This window comes from Panthera tigris, chromosome E2 (assembly GCF_018350195.1).
Source record: "Panthera tigris isolate Pti1 chromosome E2, P.tigris_Pti1_mat1.1, whole genome shotgun sequence".
In the NCBI taxonomy this organism is placed as follows: Eukaryota; Metazoa; Chordata; class Mammalia; order Carnivora; family Felidae; genus Panthera; species Panthera tigris.
Genome location: NC_056674.1, coordinates 27,385,076 through 27,405,458, shown reverse-complemented (window position 1 = coordinate 27,405,458; position 20,383 = coordinate 27,385,076). Strand labels below are relative to the sequence as shown.

At 48.5% G+C, this 20,383-nt stretch overlaps 1 protein-coding gene across 2 annotated transcripts in view; it reads left to right on the top strand.

Annotated features, from left to right (window-relative positions):
• ZNF423 (zinc finger protein 423) overlaps positions 1 to 6,494 on the top strand; it is a 271,122-nt gene extending 264,628 nt beyond the window's left edge. For both annotated transcript variants that reach the window (XM_007096695.2, XM_042968554.1), the window contains one exon: positions 5,807 to 6,494. In XM_007096695.2, coding sequence (XP_007096757.1) covers positions 5,807 to 5,836 — 30 coding nt within the window. In that variant the 3' untranslated portion in view covers positions 5,837 to 6,494. The remainder of the gene's footprint in view (positions 1 to 5,806) is intronic.
• The last annotated feature ends 13,889 nt before the right edge of the window (positions 6,495 to 20,383 follow it).

Genomic DNA, 20,383 nt, shown 5'->3' with positions numbered 1-20,383 from the left:
CTGCAGGTGAGGGCAGGTAAGACGTTCTAGGTGTTAGGGGGATAAGTGTTCCTGCACCCTTAATTTGCCACAGGGATGTGAGGGCCAAAGCCCTGGGACCAGTCCTTCTCTGGTGGCCCTTAAGAGTGAGGGTGTGTGAGTCTGGCTCCCCCGCCCCCACGGAACTGTGAGCTCCTCAAGAGAGAGGGCCCAGCCTTCAACTCCGTGTGCCAGTGCCTGGCTGGGGGCCTGACACACAGGGAGTCCGTGAACAGCTGTGGAAAAAATGAGTAAATGAGTGGCTGAATGAGTGGATGAGTGCATACCTCTCTCCCCCACAGAGTCTCCCTGAGCCTCCCCTCCTCACCAGATACCTCACTCTGCCCCCGGGGGGAGGGGGCCGGAGGGAGAGCAGTGAATTGTGGGACTGAGGCTATACCCAGGGGGTTATGGGGAGGAGACAGTAGCTTTAGCAGACTTCTGCTGCTCCTTCTGCTGCTCCAGAGACAGGAGCCTCCTACACTCTGACATCTCTGGGGCACTCCTCAGATCCTGCCAGCCCTTGGAGGAGGAGCTGGGAGAGGCATAGTTGTTCGGATCACCAAACTCCGTGTGGCCCACACTGCAAGCCCTGAACCCCTTGGTGCCAAGGGGGTCCAAGGACCCAAGGAGGGAACAAACAGCCCTTCTCTCACAGAGATCCTTGTCTGCTCAGGAAGACTCTCCTGGACACCATTTATGGAGCACTTTGTCTTGGCCAAGCCTGGGAGCTGTGCATGATGTTAATTTCAGGAGTCCTCAGGGCCGCTTGGGAAGAGGGTTCTGTTATTACTGCCCCTCCCCCTAGTCCAGAGGTCAAGGACCTTGCTCAAGGCCACATGGCTATCAAGTGGCAGAGTCAGAATTCAAACCCAGGACTCAGCCTGTCTCAGCCCACTAAGGCCACTTGCGATCCCCCGGGCAGTGGTGACTGAGAACAAGGCACTTGCTAAGGGCCAGGTGACGTGCTAGGACTTTACGTTTTGTCCTCAAAGTAGCTGGAGCACAGGAATTGCAGCTAATAATGCAGTCCAAGAGGGACATGCAGTGCAGAGAACTCCTCTCCAGCCTGTGCCTGTGCATCTTGGGGTGTGTGGAGAAGTCCCTTGTTACTTCACAGACACTACTCTCCAGGCCAGCAGGTAGCCAGTGCCTCTGGTCTCCCCCACTTGACACTGTTGGGGGTGGGTGCCATAAGGAGACCAATAAGGGTCCCAGAGAAAGGGACAGAAAGCAGAGCTAAGACCTTGAGAAGAAACCCCTGTTGCAGATTAGGGAGGGGCACACTGTGTCCATGTGTGTGTGTGATTGTTGAGGTGCACAGTGTGTGTTGGGCCAGGGATGCCTCCTGGTTTGGGGGAGACCAGAAGTGGCCCACGACAGAACCTCTGACTGGACCACTTAGGTGTGTGTCAGTGCTTTAGGGAGGAAGGTCCAGCAACAGGCTCTGTGCTCCTAGCACTCTCCTCTGTGCTCGGCACACACCCTGGCTTGGGCTCTAGGTTGGGATCATTTGGCTGCTGAATCCCAGCAACAAGCAAGGTGGCTATCACCGAGCAGATTCAATGAAGTCTTGTTGAATGAATGAATGGCCATACAAATGAAGGCAAGGGTGTAACAAAAGGTTCCTTGGCCCCAAGCGCTCTGCTGACAACTTGCGCGGATAGAGGTCTCAGCGGGACCCCAGACACGACACCTATAGCACCCACCGGCCTGCCACACCCTCACCCATCAGGAACTTATGTGCCCGGGGCAGGTGACCCGGTGCGCCAGGCATAGGCACCCAAAACAGGTCCTAGCAGAAACCTCTCTCCTTGAGAGCTGTGTGCACTCTGCAGAGTGAATGCATCTCAGCTGCAAACCAGTGCCCCTATCCCCTCCCTCCCTTCCCCCCACCCCCATTTTATTTTTTTCACCTGCTTCTCTGCCCACACCTGCGTCTCCCTGGCAGGCAGAAAGGCCCTTGTGGATGCCAGGCCTCCCCTCTGGGTGCCTTCCAGTCCTTCCTGGCTCCCACCCCCACCCCACCCCCGGCCTTTATGGTGCTGGGAAGTGTTCATCTGCAGGGTTGGTAGTATCTTTAAAAAACGATTTTCTTCCTTCTCTGAAGGGGCTAAATATAGTACAGGCATAAATAGAGAAATAGACATTAAGCCAAATGCCCTTGTGAGAGCCATGCCGGGTGGAAGGGGCTCTTTAAGACGGCTTGATGAAGCCCCCGCCCCTCGAACCACAGCAGCTAGCCTCGGGGAAGGAGCCGAGGCTTTTCGGTATTCACCTGTGCCTATCGACCGTGGCTCTGCCAGGAGCCGCTCAGCGCACAGGTGTGTTGGGTGATTGGTGAGTCCTGGTGACGGGTCCCCGCCACCCCCTCTGCCCTTCCAGAGACTGTGCCCTCAGGCTGTGGAGGAGCCCATGCCCTCCCCAGCCAAACACCTGGCCTCCTCAGCACCCCCCAGCACACACACCCTTGTTGGGTGGCATGGACCGTTCTCCCTCGCTGAGCCACCATCTGCACCATTCATCCCGCACAAACGTTTGGGTGTCTGTGTTCTTGAGCATCCCCACCCCCCCAGCAGGCCCCTTGAGAGGGGTGGGCCCAGCTGGAGTTTTCCCCTACCCTGCTCTGTGCCTGACCCAGAGCAGAGTATCCAGCAGGTACTTAATAACGCAGTGCCGCATGAATTCTGGTGCCCGGTCCCCTTGGGGCATCAAGTTTCGACATTTCCATCTGCTATGACATCCTGGGCTTTTGTTCTTGTAGAACTTCAAGGAAGTTTTACCCTTCGGTCTCAGAACTCTCTCTGAGGAAGTTCTTTCTTGAGTCTCACTCAAGAACTGCCTGCTCCTGCTCCTTAAGAGAAAAGGCCCACTGTGGTTTTCGTCTGACAGGTGGCATTTATTCTCTTATTTTCCTGACCAGTGGTCCTAAGCATAGGCTCCTGCCTCCTGGATTTCTGTGCCAGCAGCCTGTGGATGAGCCAGTGTGGACCACGTGTGTTATACTGGCCCTGTTCTTGGCCCTGTGCTTGCCTCCTGACAAGAGGCTGTTTCATTATCCAGAGATCCCTGGACACCCCCCTTTCCCCCATGGTAGTGGTGGGTGGTCCTTGAGGATTTTGTAGAGATCAAATATCATGTCTGGTTTTCTGTTGCTTATGGAACAGAGTCTATATTCAGGGACATTCAGGGCCTAAATCCCTCCCGGTCCTCCATGTACCTCTCTGCTGGGATCATCCCTCTGGTGCCTGCATTTGCCAGGCTTATTCCAGCTTCCACACTTTTGTGTTGTGTTGTGCTGTGTCTTCCACTCAGAGCGCCCTCTCCCCTTTCCATGTTTCAACATCCTACCCGTACACTTAGCCGTTTATCTATCCTTCCATTGATTCATTCAAAAATATTTACTTAGTGTCTACTTCGTGCCAGGAACCATAATTTGAGGACAGAAAAAGAACTGTATATGTTTATCCTCCTAACCTCCCTCCTCCCCTCTCTCCTCCCCATCCCCCCACAAATAAAGGACTGACCACACCCAGGTACCCTGGCCACGTGGCACTGTTAATTGACTGGCTGTTGGCAGGGTGGCAGAGTGAGACCCCTGATCGTTCCTGGGCAGCTGTGCCTGTCATGTCACCACTGGGCACTGCATGCCCAGCCCTGGGCCAAGCACTGTGGGGCTAGGAGAGGAGGTGATGCAGTTCAGCAGAGGAGGCTAGTCTTGCGCTTGGGAAGCACATAGATGTGTGGGAGGTGGGTCAGAAGGCCTGGGGGCGCTGCAGGGAGGAATGGCAAGTGACTAGGTGCCCGGAGGACCTCAAGCATGGTCTGGTTGGGAGGAAAGAGAGAGGAAGTGAGAAGTGAATCAGCAAAGGCTTGGAAGCCAGGAGGATGTTTTGCTGTAGGGTGGGTTTGGCTCCCTGCAGGACTGGCTGCCTGTCCGTGCACAAGTGCAGGGAGAGGTGCCTGGGCTGGAGGGTGGGCGTTCCCATGGAAACCGCCGCATCCCATCTGTGGCCTCAGACAACCTGCCTTGTGCCTCTGGGTCCGTGGCACCCCCACCGAGGTGCCAGGCCTCGCTGGCAGAGTCTGTCCTCATGCCTGGTGTGGAGTGTGGATGATCTGTGGACTGGGATGCCCGTGAGTTGTGGGGTGCTGGGAAGCCTGCCTTCCCACCCAAGGCCCTTGCTTTCTTGGATTCCAGTTGCCTGGATCAACCCTGCCTGATTCCTAGCTGGATGACCTTGAACCGGTAACTGAGCCTCTCTGAGCCTCATATCCTCATCTTAACCACGTCCTACCTTGTAAGGCTATTGTGGGGATTGAAAGAAATGTACCTCTAACAGCACAGAGCACGTGTGCTTGCCAAGCACCAGCCATGTGGCCTGTACCCAGGAGCCCAAGGAAAGAGGACAGCAGTGGTTGGCGCTCTGTGCTGCGGGCATCAGCAGGCATCTGCTTCGAGCGGACAGGGCACTGCCCCTCCCTGGCGGTGAGCTTGCCGCAGGGGTTGGTGACATCACCACCAAGGCGGCAGCAGTGCCGACTGTGGGAAGGGGGCTGCCACGGGGGCCCTGGGCCAGGGAGCAGAGGTGGCTCCAGGCCCCCCCGCAAAGCTGTGGGCGTCCGACATTCTCTGGTGGCCCTCACAGCTCAGACCCGGAGCCCGGGAGAGAGACGCAGCGCTGCGTCTGACCTCTGGTGGTCATCTGCAGAGCTGCAGGCCGGCGGCTCCCAGCCCCAGAGGAGTCCCTGAGCGGGCTGGGGCGCCCAGCTGTTGGGGAGGCAGGGGCACCCCTGAGACCTTGCTCCTCATGACTGGAGGTCCAGTGCTGCCCCCAAGCAGGGGCTCCTCTGCCTCTGGTGGATATTGCTTCCTTTCTCCAGGTGGCATGAGGTTGGACACTACTTGAGGCTTTGATAAGATGGGTCTGGATTTAGAACAGGGACCATTGAAAAGAAAATCACACTTGGAGGCCAAATGCCACCCCCGGCCCCAGGCCAATGGCTCCTCTGAAAACAGATCAGCGCCGCTGGCCTGCTCCGTCTGGCATCAGGGAAGAAATGCCACGGGCTATGGTGAGAGGGAAGCGTTTGGCCAGAGGGTCCCACCTGGACCCTGGACGCCCAGGCGGTTTCGGGCAATCCGGGCAAACCGCACACTCTTCTGGCCGCAGCGCTGTCACGTGACCCGACTGGCAGGCTGCCTCCTCCGGCGCCCTCCCGCTGGGTGACCCGTCCTCGGCCGCAGGCACCACTGCCGCCCACTGCCTCAGCACGTCTGTGCCACTCGGGTGTTTCTTGGCCGCAGAGCCGCACGGCACATCTGCTGTCTCCCTCCGCGAGGCTCGGAGCAGCTCCCCGGGAGGACCGACAGGGGGTTCTGGGGAAAGCCTGCAGGCAATCAGATAAGAGTGTGCTCCTCCTCATCAGAGCAAAAGGGAGACGGAGAGAGGTGAGCAAGGAAGGTTTTAATTCCTGCCAGTCTCCTCCTGGCATGTCCCCTCGCCCTCCCTATAGCCAGCCCCCGTGGTTAAGGCCTGAACGGTCTTTAAAAAAACAATTTATATAGAGCCCAGGTTGGCAGCAACAGGAACTCATCCCCGAGCCCCAGAGCAACGTGGCGTCTTGGCAGCTGTGTCCCCCGAGCACTTTTTCCTTGTTGCATTTTGTTTTGTAATAATCGAGACGCTTTTCTGTGGCTCCCGGCGTAAATGCACTGAGTGGGAGGGGACGGGCCTGCTCTCCATTCTTCTGCCCTCATGCGTGTCTCCTTTCTTCGCCTTTGCAGAACCACACGATGAGCCAGCACGCACAGTGAGGGACCGCTCGACAGGACGCCTCTCCGCAGAAGGCTTGCCGGAGACGCCGTGGGGAGGGCCATTTGAACATTACATCCAATCAAAGTGTCATTTGCAACCCAGATGTAAAACTCTAATGATTTGGCCATGAGGCGCTGCTATTATAAGCAGCTGGAAATGAATATTAATGGCAGAGATTAAAAGTATTCCATGCTCAGTATTTTTTATTGTCCTGCTACAGCTAGTGTGCTTTTAGAGTTTCCGCCGAAGACTACATTTCTAGAGTTAGAGAAACCCGCTTTTTGAGGCTATTGTCCTTTGTTCCTTCATGTATTATATTGATAGTTTTTAAAAAAGGATTAGTGTGATTTTTTTTTCCTTTGCTTCTTTTTTTTCTTTCTTGTTTTTCTTTCTCCCCCCCCCCCCCCCTTCGGTTAACTACTTTTTAATTGCAATTCTAGGTAATTGTGCATCGTGATGTGATTGCTTGGCTATTGTCTGAATATTTCCTTTTAATTTTTTAATTAAAGACTAATGCTTTGATTGGATTTGCCAGTTCACCGGACAGTGATTAAAACTATGTAATGAATATAATCGGTTTCAGTGCAACTGGATGGTCTGCTTTTAAATGTGACTTAATCTGACTGCAGTAACTAGTACAGTTCAATAAAGGGAATCCATGCGATTAGCATCTGCTGCCTGGTTCTCTCCTCCCCAGCTTGGGGCTCTGGGGGGGAGGAGGGGGGCTGTCGTCACCCATAGGGTGTGTCCCTACAAGAGTCCCCTTGGGATCACATGTGCCTGTGGGGACCTGCGCACAATAGACCCAGCTTCCCTCAGGAAGGAGGACACATAGTAACCTGACACATGCAGTCTGGATCAGGTGGCAGTGGTCATAGAAGTCAGAACAGAAGGGATCCTTAAAGATGAAATACTCTGATCTTTTCATTTGTGGATGGGAGAAGCTCAGGCGTAAGTGGGCTTATCCATGATGGGCCCTTGTTTCTCCCCCTGGGGATGGCTCTCCCACATGCTGCATGCAGGTGGTCAAACGGTTAACCCTTACCTCCCCAGGACTTCAGGCAGGACTTGGATTCTAGTTGTGGCCACGGCATGAGGATGCGACAGGAGCTAGGGGTGACTCCCCAACCCCATGAGATAACAGGGCTGGGGGCTGCAGAGTGGAGCCGGGTGGGAGCAGCAGGTTCCCAATCACAGACATCAGTGAGACGTGGAAGTGCTGAGACCCGTGGCCGGGGCCAGGACTCTAGTGGGGCAAGCGAGGTGCCTACAGCACAAAATCTCAGGGCCCCCCCACCCCTACACTTGCAAACCCCAAGAAGGGGTGTTTCCTGACACTCTACACCCTGGTTGCTTTGCTTTCCTCACCTCCCCCTGGCCCTGCTGGCACCCCAGGGCCCACCCGGCAACCTCAGGCTCCCACACCTCCGTCATGCTGGTTCCTGGCTGACTTGCCAATCAGAGGCCAGGGCTTCAGAACCTGCGCGGGGAAGCCCTTCCTTGTTAACTTTTCACAAGGGGCAAGAAAATTGGTTATTACCCTCTGCAGAGCGGAAATGAAACAGGCAGACAGATTGCACCTAATTACAATGTAATACTAAGTCCGGGCGTGGAATTTGTAGCAATTATACCCAGCATCTTCTGACTCCCATATCGAGGGGCTTCTGGTGACCTGTAAGAGTTCCCCTTTAAAAAGCATCCCCATGTAAGCAGGTGGGACGTTTAGTTTTACAAAATGCACATCACACCTGCACGGACACACAGACTCCCACCAATGCTGGGCAAAATGGAGCAGTCACCCCTAGAATTCGGGGTTCTTGCCTCCTGGAAGTCCAAGGCAGCAAACTTCAATTGTCAGTACCCTACAGACTTGGCCATTTTAGTGGGGAGACCTCAGGGTAGGTATCAGTGTTCCCCAAAGTGTGGCCAGCCACAGTCTGCCCTGCATCCACAGCCAGGCCTGCCTTGGAGACAGCACCAAAGGCTGTGGGCAGGACCAGCATGTCCCAGGGCTTGCCAGATCACCGTCTCTGGGCCCTCTCCAGCTCCAGATTTATCCTGAACCCCATGGAGCCCAGGTGAGTCCTCAGTAAGTACCAACAGAAGATTTGATTTGACGGTTGGTGGCGTAGGGCTAAATTAGTCACTGCCCCCATTAAAAATACAGCGGGGGGTTTAAGAGCTTTTCACGCCATGTGGGAATCAGCAGCGAAGCCGGCGGATGCCTTGGGTAAGGAGAGAGGCGGCCTAGGGGACCGGGAGGTAATGAGGTTTATGGCGATGACAAGGCAGCCAGGGAACCCCACCGACTCCCCCCTCGCCTGGGCCCATTGTTCTCTGGCTGGCTCTGCCCCCGCCCTTCTGCTGAGAGCCCCTCGTGACTTCTTGAGGGGAGGGGGCTCAAAGGGGGACACAGGGGCCTTTACTGGGATTGGTATTCATCACCATCAGACACTACTGGGGTGGGGGTTGTGCAGGGCTATAAGCCTGTGCTTTGGAGACCAGCCCCCACCTCTCTCCAGTCAAAGGATTTGAAGCTGGGACAAGCCAGTTTACCTCTCAGTTCTGGCGGACCTTGCGGGGTCACTGGGAGGCTTAAATGCCATGATGCCTGTTGAAGGGCTGAAGACCCGGAAGTGGAATGGTGGTTGTTAGGAAAATGATGAAGCCAGGCCTCTCACACAGGAGGGGCCCCCTTTCAGCCTGGAGGGTGTGATGGAATCAGTCACTGGCAGTTTGGATGCTTGAGTGGGCAAGGTGACTGGAAACCTAAGGTTCATTGTTGCTGCATTTGCATGTACAAATTACCGGTTTCTAGGGGCTCTGTAGGTGCAGGAATTCTGCCCAGGCTAAGAAATGGACTAGGACACCTGGGCCACAGATTCCTGTCATTGGGTACCTGCCTAGAGCTTCTGGAAGCAGGTGGATAAGGGTTTTGGTCTCAGTGGAGAAGCTGCTGTAGGAAAAAAACTTCTGAAGTTCCCCCAGCCACAGACGATGCTCTCCTAAACTCACAGCATGTTTAATATTTAGTTTTTCACCTGTTTTTTTTAATTCCCTTCTAAAACGTGCATTCTTGGGGGTGGGTTCTGCACCTACAAGCATTTAGTAGGTAGAACCAAACTTTAAGCCATCAGCCATCCAGCCAGCACGTATTTACTGGGGATTTCTGGGGGTACAGAGATGGACAGGCGATGTGGCCCCTGCCCTCACAGAGCTCACAGTCACGTGACAGCCACCTAGCAAGCAAGCCTGTCAGTAAATACCTAGCCACACACAGTCACAAGTGCTGTGATGGACAAGGACTGGAACTGTGTAAGATGAGTGGGGACCACGTCAGAGGCAGGGGTGCAGGGAGGAAGGCTGTGCTGAGGAAGTGAAGTCAGATGACACCTGAAGAAGGAAGGGACCCAGGCAATGAGAAGCCTCAATTGGGAAACCAGAAGTACCCTCAGGGGTCTCTAGTTGTATTGGGTTTCAACTTCAGATGGTTTGAAACAAGCCCAGAGGATGTCAGTCTTGTCCAAGGCCACATGGTTCAGGATAGAATTGAGACTCTAATTTGGGTGTCCTGCCTTCTAGCCTTGGTGTCTGATTTCCTTCTGTGGCCACCTTTTATTTGTTGAAAGTCAAATTGAATAACTATTATTATTATGAATAAAATGGCATATTGTGTAGGAGAGACTGCTAGCTCTCCTCCTTTTCCTTAATAAATTAACTGTGATTTTTATCTGAGCAAATGTTACTTTGGGGAGGGTCAGATTATACATCCTATCCTTCCTAGAAGTTAGGCATAGCCATATTACTATTGAAAGCTATACCGTTTTGATGATGGGATGTAAATGAAGGTGGTATATGTACATTCTAAATGAAATGAGCTCATCCCTTTCTCTTCCTGATGGCTGGAATGTAGATGTAACAGCTGGAGTTCCAGAAGCCATTTTGAACCATGAGGTAACCTGGAAATGGAAGACATACATGGGTTGAGCAACAATATAGAAGGAGCCTGGGCTCCAACTGTGCCAAATGCCTACTAACTCTGTCCTGCTTCCCAATAGGTTTCTTGAACTTGAGAGAGAAATAAACTTCTTTCTTGCTTAAGCCATTATTATGTGTGTTTTTCTATTGCAGTTGAATCAATTCTTAACTACTACAAATTAAAATATATACATATATAGCTTCCAAGCAAGAGCAAATTTAGAAGATTTAAGGACATGAGATGGTTGAAAATGTCTAAAGGTTAAGAGATATACCTCAATGATATACTGTAATCAATTTGGCCAATAAATACATTGGGTTGGGCTGATCTGGGCTGGAGGATTAACTTGGCTGATCTGCACTGGGTTGCTGGCTATTGGTTAATGTAGGATGGCCCTGGCTGGGATGACTGGGGCAACTTTGCTCTTCATTATCCTCTCACAGGGTAGCCAAGCACGTTCTTCTCATGGCATTGGCCAAGGGCAAGAGCAGAATAAGGAGTGGTTTTCCAGCTTCTGCTTGTGTATCATGCTTGTTCATGTGCCATTGACCAAAGGATATCACATGGTGAAACTTATACTCAAGGGCAGGGAAATACACTTCACCTTCTGGTGGGAGGAGCTGTAAAATCTCAGAACAAAGGGCTGGACTCGGGGAAGGATGGAGAATTAGGGTCATTAATATAGCTAATCTACCACGGAGCTGAAGGGCCCCCTTCTCTTCCTATTAATTACCAAAGTGAAACCTGGTAATTAATAGGTACCATCTGTGACCACAGTTTTGGAAGTGGGCAAATTGAGGTTGTCCAGCTTAGCCTTGATTTGTTGGACCTTGTTTTTGGAGAAGAGAGGCACCCTAAAAAAGATTTGTCTCCCAAAGCTTGTTATCCATCAAGGCAAGTTCACAGGACCACTGTTGTTATGATTTATGGCTGAATTTGGTTCACCGAGGCTTCCTAGTAGACTGACCAAGGATTATACACTCTGCACGGCACTCTCAATTTCAGGGAATGAGAGAAAACTCACAACACTTAACAGAAGCTGAACATTTGCAACACAGTCTTGTGCAATCTCCTTCCAGAAGCATCAAATGGCTTATGGTTTGCCATGTACATCCCAGCTGTTCCCTTCCTCCATGCTTTTCCCCATGCTGCCACCTCTTCCTAGAATGCCCCTCCCTTCTGTTTTGCCTGGTTAGCTCCCAAGGTTTAAACTCACCTCATTGAACTCATTAAGCTCATTAAATTTAGGTGTCTAATTCCCAGGGCTAAGACCTGGGTGAGGTGAGGTGAGGGAAGCATCCACCTTGAGTGCAAAATTTCAGGGAGAACCAAAAAGCTCAGTAATCAAGATAAACAATATGTTAATGCAATATTTTAAAAATCAAATTGTCAAACTGCGACCTGCAGGTTAGCTGCCCGTTTTTGAAAAAGATTTATAGGAACCAGGGCTAGGTTAGGGTGAAGCCACTGAGGTAGGGTCATGCAAATGCAGCATTAGATCCTGTCTTTAAAATGTTGCTAGTTTGTTCCTTGTGGACTTCTTTTTGCATTGATTTTGATTTTTTGAAAAACATTGCATTGAAGGATTATTCTGAGTTGTTTGGCATTCATTGCAGTTTTGTGCCCAAGGAAACTGCTTCACTCATTGTACCCTGGTCTGGATATGTATCCATCCTCCAGGCAACCTAGTCTGACCCCCACAATCAGGTAAAATATTCTGATATAAGAATCTTGATAATACCCAATGCATAGGCCTATCACTGGGCACCTACACACTTTTGCCACTGTCTCTGGACTGTGTATCAGTCAGTATAAGTGAGGTTATGACACAGTAACAAAAAGGACCCAAATTATAATGGTTGAACACAACAAAGATTTCTTTCTCACTCATATTACATGGCCATCTTGGATCTTGCAGGAGCTTTCTTTATCCTCATCACTCAGTAAGTCCTGCTCTGGGAGCAGCCACCACCATAAATGTGGTTGTAACCAAGCCAGAGAAAGAGAACTTGGAAGGGTCTCATAGTGCCAATTCAATACTCTGCCCTGGGAGTCACACACACGTGCACACACACCACACACAGACACACACACACACACAGAGCCCTTCAACTCACAACTCACTGGCCAGTAGTTGTCATATGGTCCTACCCCATCACAAGGAACCAGGAAGTGCAACCCTGCCACGTGCCCAGAACTAAGAACAGGCAACGTTTGGCAACTTACACTAATGACTACCACAGACTGTCTTCCTCTCCACCTATCCTTTACTATACAACCTCTCTGAGGGGAGAGGCTTACTCTTAGTACATCTGGGTATATCCAGCAGCCTGCACAGGATCTTCAGCAGACAAGTATTCACTGAACGTATGCAGAAATTGTGAAAGTGGATAAATGACACTTTAAAGGGCCTAGAGGAAGATAAGCATGCATATGAAGACATAGTACAGCCTAAAGCTGCAGAGTCAGACCTGGATCAACCCTCAGCTTTACTACTTATTCGCTGTGTGATCCCAAGCAAGGCACTTAACTTCTCTGAGACTCGGTGTTTTCATTGACAAAATGGGACAGATAGTAAATAGTCTTACCTCGCAAATTAATGTGAAGTTGAAATGAGATAAGAATGACCGTGACATTAAATACTATCACTTGAGCATTCATTATGTGCCTGACAGCATTCTAAGCAGCCGGCACAGGTATTAATTCTTTCAGTCCACACAACATTATCACGTGGGGACTGTGATCCCCTCCGTACAGAGAGAGCATAAGTAACTTGCTAGCTCCGATTTTAATCCAGGCAGTCAGGCTCCAGAGCCCTGTTTTCAGCCCCAGATGCACTTCGGCAGAGCGCACAGGAATGGTGGCACCTAAAACTCTCGTTCCTGGAGCTGATTCTAGGTGTGGGTCGGGTCAGGAGGAGTCGGGACCCGGCAGGTCCGCGCGCTCGGGTTCTCCAAGAGCCAGCTCTAGGACCCGAGGCTGACACAAGGCGGCTCGGCCCGCCCCTCCCTTCCCTGATCCATGATTGGCCAGACTGGGTGCCGGCCCCGCCCACCCGGCTTCCGCCTCGGGCAGCGGGCTGAGCGTGAGCCGCGCGCTGTGAACTTATTTGTAGAGTTATTAATTACTGAAGGGCGCAAACCGTGCTTCTGTGCATAAAAATATGTTTGAGCAGTTTCTACTTAAACTTTAAAGAGAACGTTAATCAATTTTATCTTAACAAAATGACCTTAAGCAGGGGGAAAAAAAAATTGGTGTTATTTGCCCAAACAGGCAAATTAATTTCTCTCTCTTGAGAAATCTGAGAAGTTTCCAGAAATAGCTATGCATAATTTACACCTGCCCTGGCCGCTCCTAGTTTAACGCCAAGCCCAGTCACGGGCCCTACCCAGCCCCAGGCCCAGAAAGAAGGAAAACAGATTCTTGCAAAGGCTTTGTCCGCCCATGCTGGCCAGTCTTCTCCTCAGCCCAGCCTTTCCACGACCTTGGGAAACGGCCCTGAGGGTAGCGGGCAAGGTAGTTCCCGAGGGGCCTGCCTAGCCTCGGTCAAGGTCACTGGAAGGAGAGGGACAGCTCCCTAGTGGGAGGGCCTGGGAATTCTTGGGAGACCTAGGGAGGGTCTCCAGCGGATAACATTTTCGCCCAGCCTTCAGGCTCCCTTCTGAGGCACCTGACCTGCAGGTGCCTGCTTATCGCTCTCTACCACCCACTTCACTCTGGAGGGATTCCCAGCAAGGCAGGCTCCAGAACATTCAGCTGAGCCAGTATTGTAGTCCAATTCCCTGCCCTACACCCCAGACCTCTAATGCGCTTGCGCGGGGGAGGGGGGAGGTCCCACGTGGTCTGCCTGGAGTATGGGGCTTAGAGGCAGGAACAGGGGCCCTTGGTCTGTATCCCTGCCCGCCTTTAGCGGCAGTGTGAGTTTTGGCAGGCCATTCAGACTCTCTGGACTTGGGTGCCCCCGTCTGAAGGTGGAGATTGTGTTCCTCTTGCCCGCTCTCCACCCCCCCCCCCCCAACCCCAAGCAGCTGTGAAGATGGAATGTGGATCCTGGGGGTCTGCCCCGGAGAGAGCAGTGTTTTGTCTGCCTCTGCTGTAGCCCCAGCACCTAGAACAGTGCCTGAACATAGCTGATGTGCAATACATATTTATTGATTTAATGAATGGATTAAAAGTGCTGAATGCAGTACAACAGCAGGCCCACCTTATCCGCTGGGCGGGGGGATGCCTGAAACCACAGATCCCATGAACCAGATATATTCTAGGTTTTTCCCTATACATACATACCTATGATAAAGTTTAATTTATAAATTAAGCACAGTAAGAGATGAACAACAATAATAAAAATAGAACGATTGTAATAATATAATGGTAATAAAAGGTATGTGAATATAGTTTCTCTCGCACACTCTCAAAATATCTTATTGTACCCATGTACTCATGCTTCTTCTTGTGATGATATGAGGCGATAAAATGCCTGTGTGAGGAAAAATATGAGGTAAGGTGAATGACAGGCATCGGGACCCAGCGTTAGGCTACCTGACCTGACAGTACTTAGAAGGAGGATCGTTTGCTTCCAGACGCAGTTGACTGGCTGACTTCAGGTGACTAAAACCACAGAAATCAAAACTGTGCATGGGGGAGGGGGGACGCAACTTTCATTGTTTCATTATTATTACTAGTAGTGGTATTGCAGTAGGATTTTTTTTTTTTAATTTCCCAAACGTAAAATTCGGTCAGAATAAAGAAAATTGTTTTTCAAACTGCATTTGCCCGTTAGCTATCCTCACACCCAGAAGATTCTGATAGATCAGTTGGAGAGAATTCCCCTCCCCCCACTGCCTTTAAAATCACTATCTTGCATCTTGTAAGTGCTCAATGCGTATTTATCGAGTGACTGGCTGCGGCCTGCAGCAGGGCCAAAAGGACCAAGCAGGCCAGGTGAATGAGCGGAATGGGGCAGAGGGGCCAGTCGGACGGCAGGGCAGTAAATGTCCTTCTCAAGGAGGTCCAGCTGCTTGTGGCCAAGAATGCAGATACAAGTTGCTAGATTTTCTGATTTTTCAGGAGGAAGAAATCCAGCTTTTATTGTGAAAACATCTCAATTTATTCCTGTTGGTAATTACCTCAGAGTGAAATTTAAAAACACACACAAAATGGGGCACCTGGGTGGCTCAGTCTGTTAAGCGTTCGACTTTGGCTCATGTCATGATCTCACGGTTCATGAGTTCAAGTCCCGCATTGGGCTCTCTGCTGACAGCTCGGAGCCTGGAGCCTGCTTCAGATTCTTTGTCTCTCTTTCTCTCTCTGCCTCTCCCCCACTTGCACTCTGTGTCCCTCTCTCTGAAAAATAAACATTAAAAATTTTCAAAATAAAAATAGAAACACACACAAAAATCCCCACAAAATCCATGTGTGCCAAGGAAAACACTTCTGGGGGATACATTTGGTCATGGGGCCACAGGTTTGAGGCCTCATGAGAGCACGTGAGACAATGCCACAGGGGCTGAATCTTTGGGCACCAAATAAGAGAGAGGGGAACGTATGATCAACTCCTCTTAGGTCACAGAGAGATGGATCAGCTGGAGAGGAACTAAGCACTTGGTTCGAAGGCTGGGGGATTTAGCCCCTGTCCTGGGTCGTGGGCCAGAGATGGAACTCGGAGAACACACCCTGCTTCTCTCGTCCTCAGATGATTTGTCTATTTTCCTTTCCCACGTCAGGGCCTGGAGGCAGTCAGAGCTGGATTCTAGGGCCTCTCTCCACCTCAGTTTCCTCATCTGTAGAACAGGGATAAAGAAACTCTCCTGGAGCTGTGAGAATTTGATGGGGTGACCCAGTAGGCACTTAGCACAGTTCCTGGCTGGTTGTGTGCAAGGTGAGCATAAAAAGGGATGGTAACCTCATCCCTACAGGCAGGCTGAGGGCTCCAGAGGCACCAAAAGGACTCTCATAGAAAGAGAGGGGCCATGTGGAAATGAGTGTTTGTCCCTGAATTTCTGAGGGGTGACCGGGCTACAGATGTGGAACAGACAACCCCAGAAATAGAGGGAGTTTCAGAGCTCTGGGATGATACTGCCTGCATCATAACAGCACACATGGATTGGGGCCTTGCTGTGTGCTTCTCGTGCAGGGCAGCAAGCACTGGGCTTCGAGTCCACGAGCTCCTGTCACCATCTCTGTGTGTGACTTTGGGTCCATTCCTTGCCTACTCTGGGCCTCAGTTTTCCCATCTGTGACATACAGTGTTGAATCAGAAGCTCTCTGAGTTCATCTTGCTTTTAGAGCCCCCTGTGCTTATGAACTTCCTTGGGAAGGCTGGGGCCTGGAGCAGAGCTCAAGGATGGCTTCTGAAGCCATAAATGGGGACAAAGACAACGCTACCCGAGGCCAAAGAGAGGATCTGGGGACATGCTGCAGTTGACGGTTCTCTGCACCAAAGGACAGCACAGAGCTGTGCTGTCAGCGTAAAGCCAAATGCAGGGCTCAAACTCACTAAGTGTGAAATCCTGACCTGAGCCGAAACCAAGAGTCGGACGCTTAACCGACTGAGCCACTCAGGCACCCCAGGAGAACCTCTTCCCTGGCACCCCGAGGGCTCCTGGCTGGGCTCCTGGCTCTGCCCTGCACCCTGTACCTTAGGAATCGTGGGTTTGTGCTCCCTCCTGGCATCTCCGGAATCTCATTCTTCCTTCTCCTGGGCCCAAACAGAGCCTACAGGCTTCTTTGGGGCTTAGCTCAAATGCCACCACTGACACTCCTCAGGCACCTGCCTGGATTTGCCCTCGCTCCTCAATCCCCACAACATCTAGCACAGTGGAAGGCACACGGGGGCTGCTTGCTGAATTCACAGTCCTGATGGTTATTTCTCATTTTCTTCATTCTCCTTTTACAGCAAGGGAAGCTAGGGCTCGGCTGTATCAGCTGGTGGGTGGTGAAGTCGAGACACGAAGCCAGGTGTAAGGCTCGGCTCCAGCCAGACAAACCATGTGGATGTTTAAAATAAAATGATTTTTTTAAAACGTAGTGATTAAATAATAATAGAAAAAAGTTTAAAGTATTCAAAAGGATAGGAAATGAACATCACTAAAAAATATAAACTATTCTTCCTACATATAGTCATATTTTCCAGCCTCATTCCTGCTATTTTTTTAAAAAAATTTTTTATTTAAATTCAAGGTAGTTAATATATAGCGTAGTGTTGGTTTCAGGACTAGAATTTAGTGATTCATCACTTACATATAACAACTGGTGCTCATCCCAACAAGTGCCCTCCTTAATGCCCACCACCCATTGGTTTATTTACTTGTTTGTTTATTTTTTAAAGTATATTTTATGTATTTATTTTGAGAGGGGGAGAGGCAGAGAGCGAGAGAAAGAGAATCCCAAGCAGGCTCCGCACTGCCAGCACGGAGCCTGACGCAAGGCTCCATCCCATGAACCGTGAGACCATGACCTGAGCTGAGATCAAGACTCCACCGCTTAACTAAGCCACCCAGGTGCCCCCATCACCCATTTAGCCCATCCCCCACCCACCTCCCCTCCATTAACCCTCAGTTTGTTTGTTACCTGTATTTAAGAGTCTCTTATGGTTTGCCTCCCTTTCTGTCTTTATCTTATTTTTCCTTCCCTTCCCCTATGTTCTTCTGTTTTGTTTCTTAAATTCTACATATGCCTGAAATCATATGATATTTGTCTTTCTCTGGCTGACTTATTTCACTTAGCATAATACACTCTACCTCCATCCACGTTGTTGCAAATGGCAAGATTTCATTCTTTTTGATTGCCAAGTTATATTCCATTTTATATATATCACATCTTTATCCATTCATCAGTCCATGGACACTTGATCCCTCTCCATAGTTTTGCTATTGTTGATAGTGCTGCTATAAATATCAGGGTGCATGTACCCCTTCAAATCTGTAGCTTTATATCCTTTGGGTAAATGCCCAATAATGTGATTACTGGATCATAAGGTAAGTTCTATTTTTAACTTTTTGAGGAACCTCCATACTGTTTTTTCAGTGGCTGCACCAGTTTGCATTCCTACCAACAGTGCAAGATCATTTCTTTTTCTCCACATCCTCAACAACATCTGTTGTTGCCTGAGTTGTTAATTTTAGCCGTTCTGACAAGTGTGAGGTGGTATCTCATTGTGGTTTTGATTTGTATTTCCCTGATGATGAGTGATGTTGAGCATCTTTTCATGTGTCTGTTAGCCATCTGGATGTCTTCTTTGGAAAACTGCCTATTCATATCTTCTGCCCGTTTCTTCACTGGATTATTTGTTTTTTGGGTGTTCAGTTTGATAAATTCTTTATACATTTGGATACTAACCCTTTACCGGATATGTCATTTGCAAATATCTGCTCCCATTCCGTTGGTTGCCTTTTAGCTTTGTTGATTCTTTCCTTCACTGTGCAGAGCTTTTTATCTTGATGTAGTCCCAATAGTTCATTTTTTGCTTATATTTCCCTTGCCTCAGCAGACGTGTCTGGTAAGAAGTTGCTGTGGCCAAGGTCATAGAGGTTGCTGCCTGTTTTCTCCTCCAGGATTTTGATGATTTCCTGTCTTACATTGAAGTCTTTGATCCATTTTGAATTTATTTTTGTATACCAGCCTCATTCCTTCTACAGATGGTTTGTACACATGAAATTACACATTTGTATATATCCCTATTTTTCCTTCACAAAAATATGTTAATTGGGTACATTGTCTTCAGACATATTTTTCATTCCTTTAGTAATATACTAATCCTTTCTCTTTGTGTTAACATACACAGTTCTCATTCTTTTGGGGGAAGAATTTTTCAATTACAAGTTCAATTTCCTAAACAGTTATAAATTACATATAAGATTATTCAAATGGTCTATTTTATATTGGGCGAGTTGTGGTAATCTGTGCTTTTCAAGGAATTTGTTCATTTCATCTAATTTGTAAAATTTGTGTGTGCAGAGTTTTTCACTGTATTTCTTTATTATACTTTTGATGGCTGTAGGATCTGTAGAGATATTTTATTCCTGATATTGGTCCTTTGGGTCTTCTCTCTTTCCCCCCACCCCCCCCCCCCCACTTTGTCAGTCTGGTTACAGGTTCATCAATTTTTTTGATCATTTCAAAGAACCAAGTCTTTATTTCATTATTTTTCTTTGTTGTTTTTTGTTTTCACTTTCATTCATTTCTGCTCTTTATTTTTTCCATCCTTCTGCTTGCTTTAGATTTGTTTTGCTCTTGTTTTTCGTGGTTATTGAGATGGAAGCTTAGAGTACTGATTTGAGACTTTTCCTCTTTTCTAATATATGCCCTCAGGGCTATACATTTCCTTCTCACTACTGCTTTGGCTATGTTCCCAAATTTTTTGTTTTTTCATTTTCTTTCAGTTCAATGTATATTTAAAATTTCTCTTGAGACTTCCTTTTTAACCAAGGATTATTTAGAAATGTTGTTTACATTCCAAGTGTTTGGTGATTTCCCTGTTATCTTTCTGTGATTGATTTCTGGTTTGGATTCATTGTGGTTGGAGAACACACTCTGTAATTTAAATTTATTTTTAATTTGTTGAAATGTGTTTTATGGCCCATAATATGGCTTATCCCAGTATCTTGTTCTGTGGGATTTGAAAATAATGTGTATTCTACTATCGTTTTATGGAGTGTTTTATAAATGCCTGTTGATTGATGGTGTTGTTGAATTCGTTTTATGCTGACTTTCAGTCTAGTTGTTCTATCAATTATTGAGAAAATGCTGTTGAAGTATCCAAACATAAGTGTGGATGTGTCTATTTCTTTTAGTTTCTGCTTCACATATTTTGCAGCTCTGTTGTTTGGCACATGCACACATTTAGGATTCTGTGTCTTAACAATGGAATGGATTGATCCTTAAATTGTTATGCAAACTCTTTCTCTATTTCTGGTAATTTTCTTTGTTCTGAAGTCCACTTTATCTAATACTAATCTAATACTAATAGAGCCACTTCCGTTTTCTTTGGATTAATATTTGCATCATATATCTTTTTCCATCTTTTTACTTTCAATTGATTTATGTCATACTTGAAATGAGTTTCTTGTAGACAACATATGTTGAATCATCCTCTCTGCCAATGTTTCCCTTTTAATTGGAGTATTATATCATTTACATTTAATGTAAATATTTATGTGTTAGGGTTTGTGTTGGCCATTTTGGTTTTTTTTTGTTTTCGTATTTGCTCTGTTTTTCATTTCTCTGATTTCTTTTCCTTGTCTTTCTACCTTGAACATTTTTTTTTTTAGAATTTCATTCTGGTTTATATATGGTAATTTTATGTATATCTCCTTGCATAGTTTTTAAAGTGGTGACTCTGGAAATAACATTAATACAAAGCTTGTTAAATCAACTGGTGTCATCATTTTACCAGTTCTAGTGAAACATAAAAAACTTACTTCTCTTTATGCCCCTTTGTCCTCTCCTGTTTATAATGGTCTTAAATCTTTTTACATACATTTAGAACCACATCAGACAGTGTTAAAATTTGCTTCAACCAGATGATTTCCTTATCATTCAAGATGATAAGGAAAACGTATTTTTATTT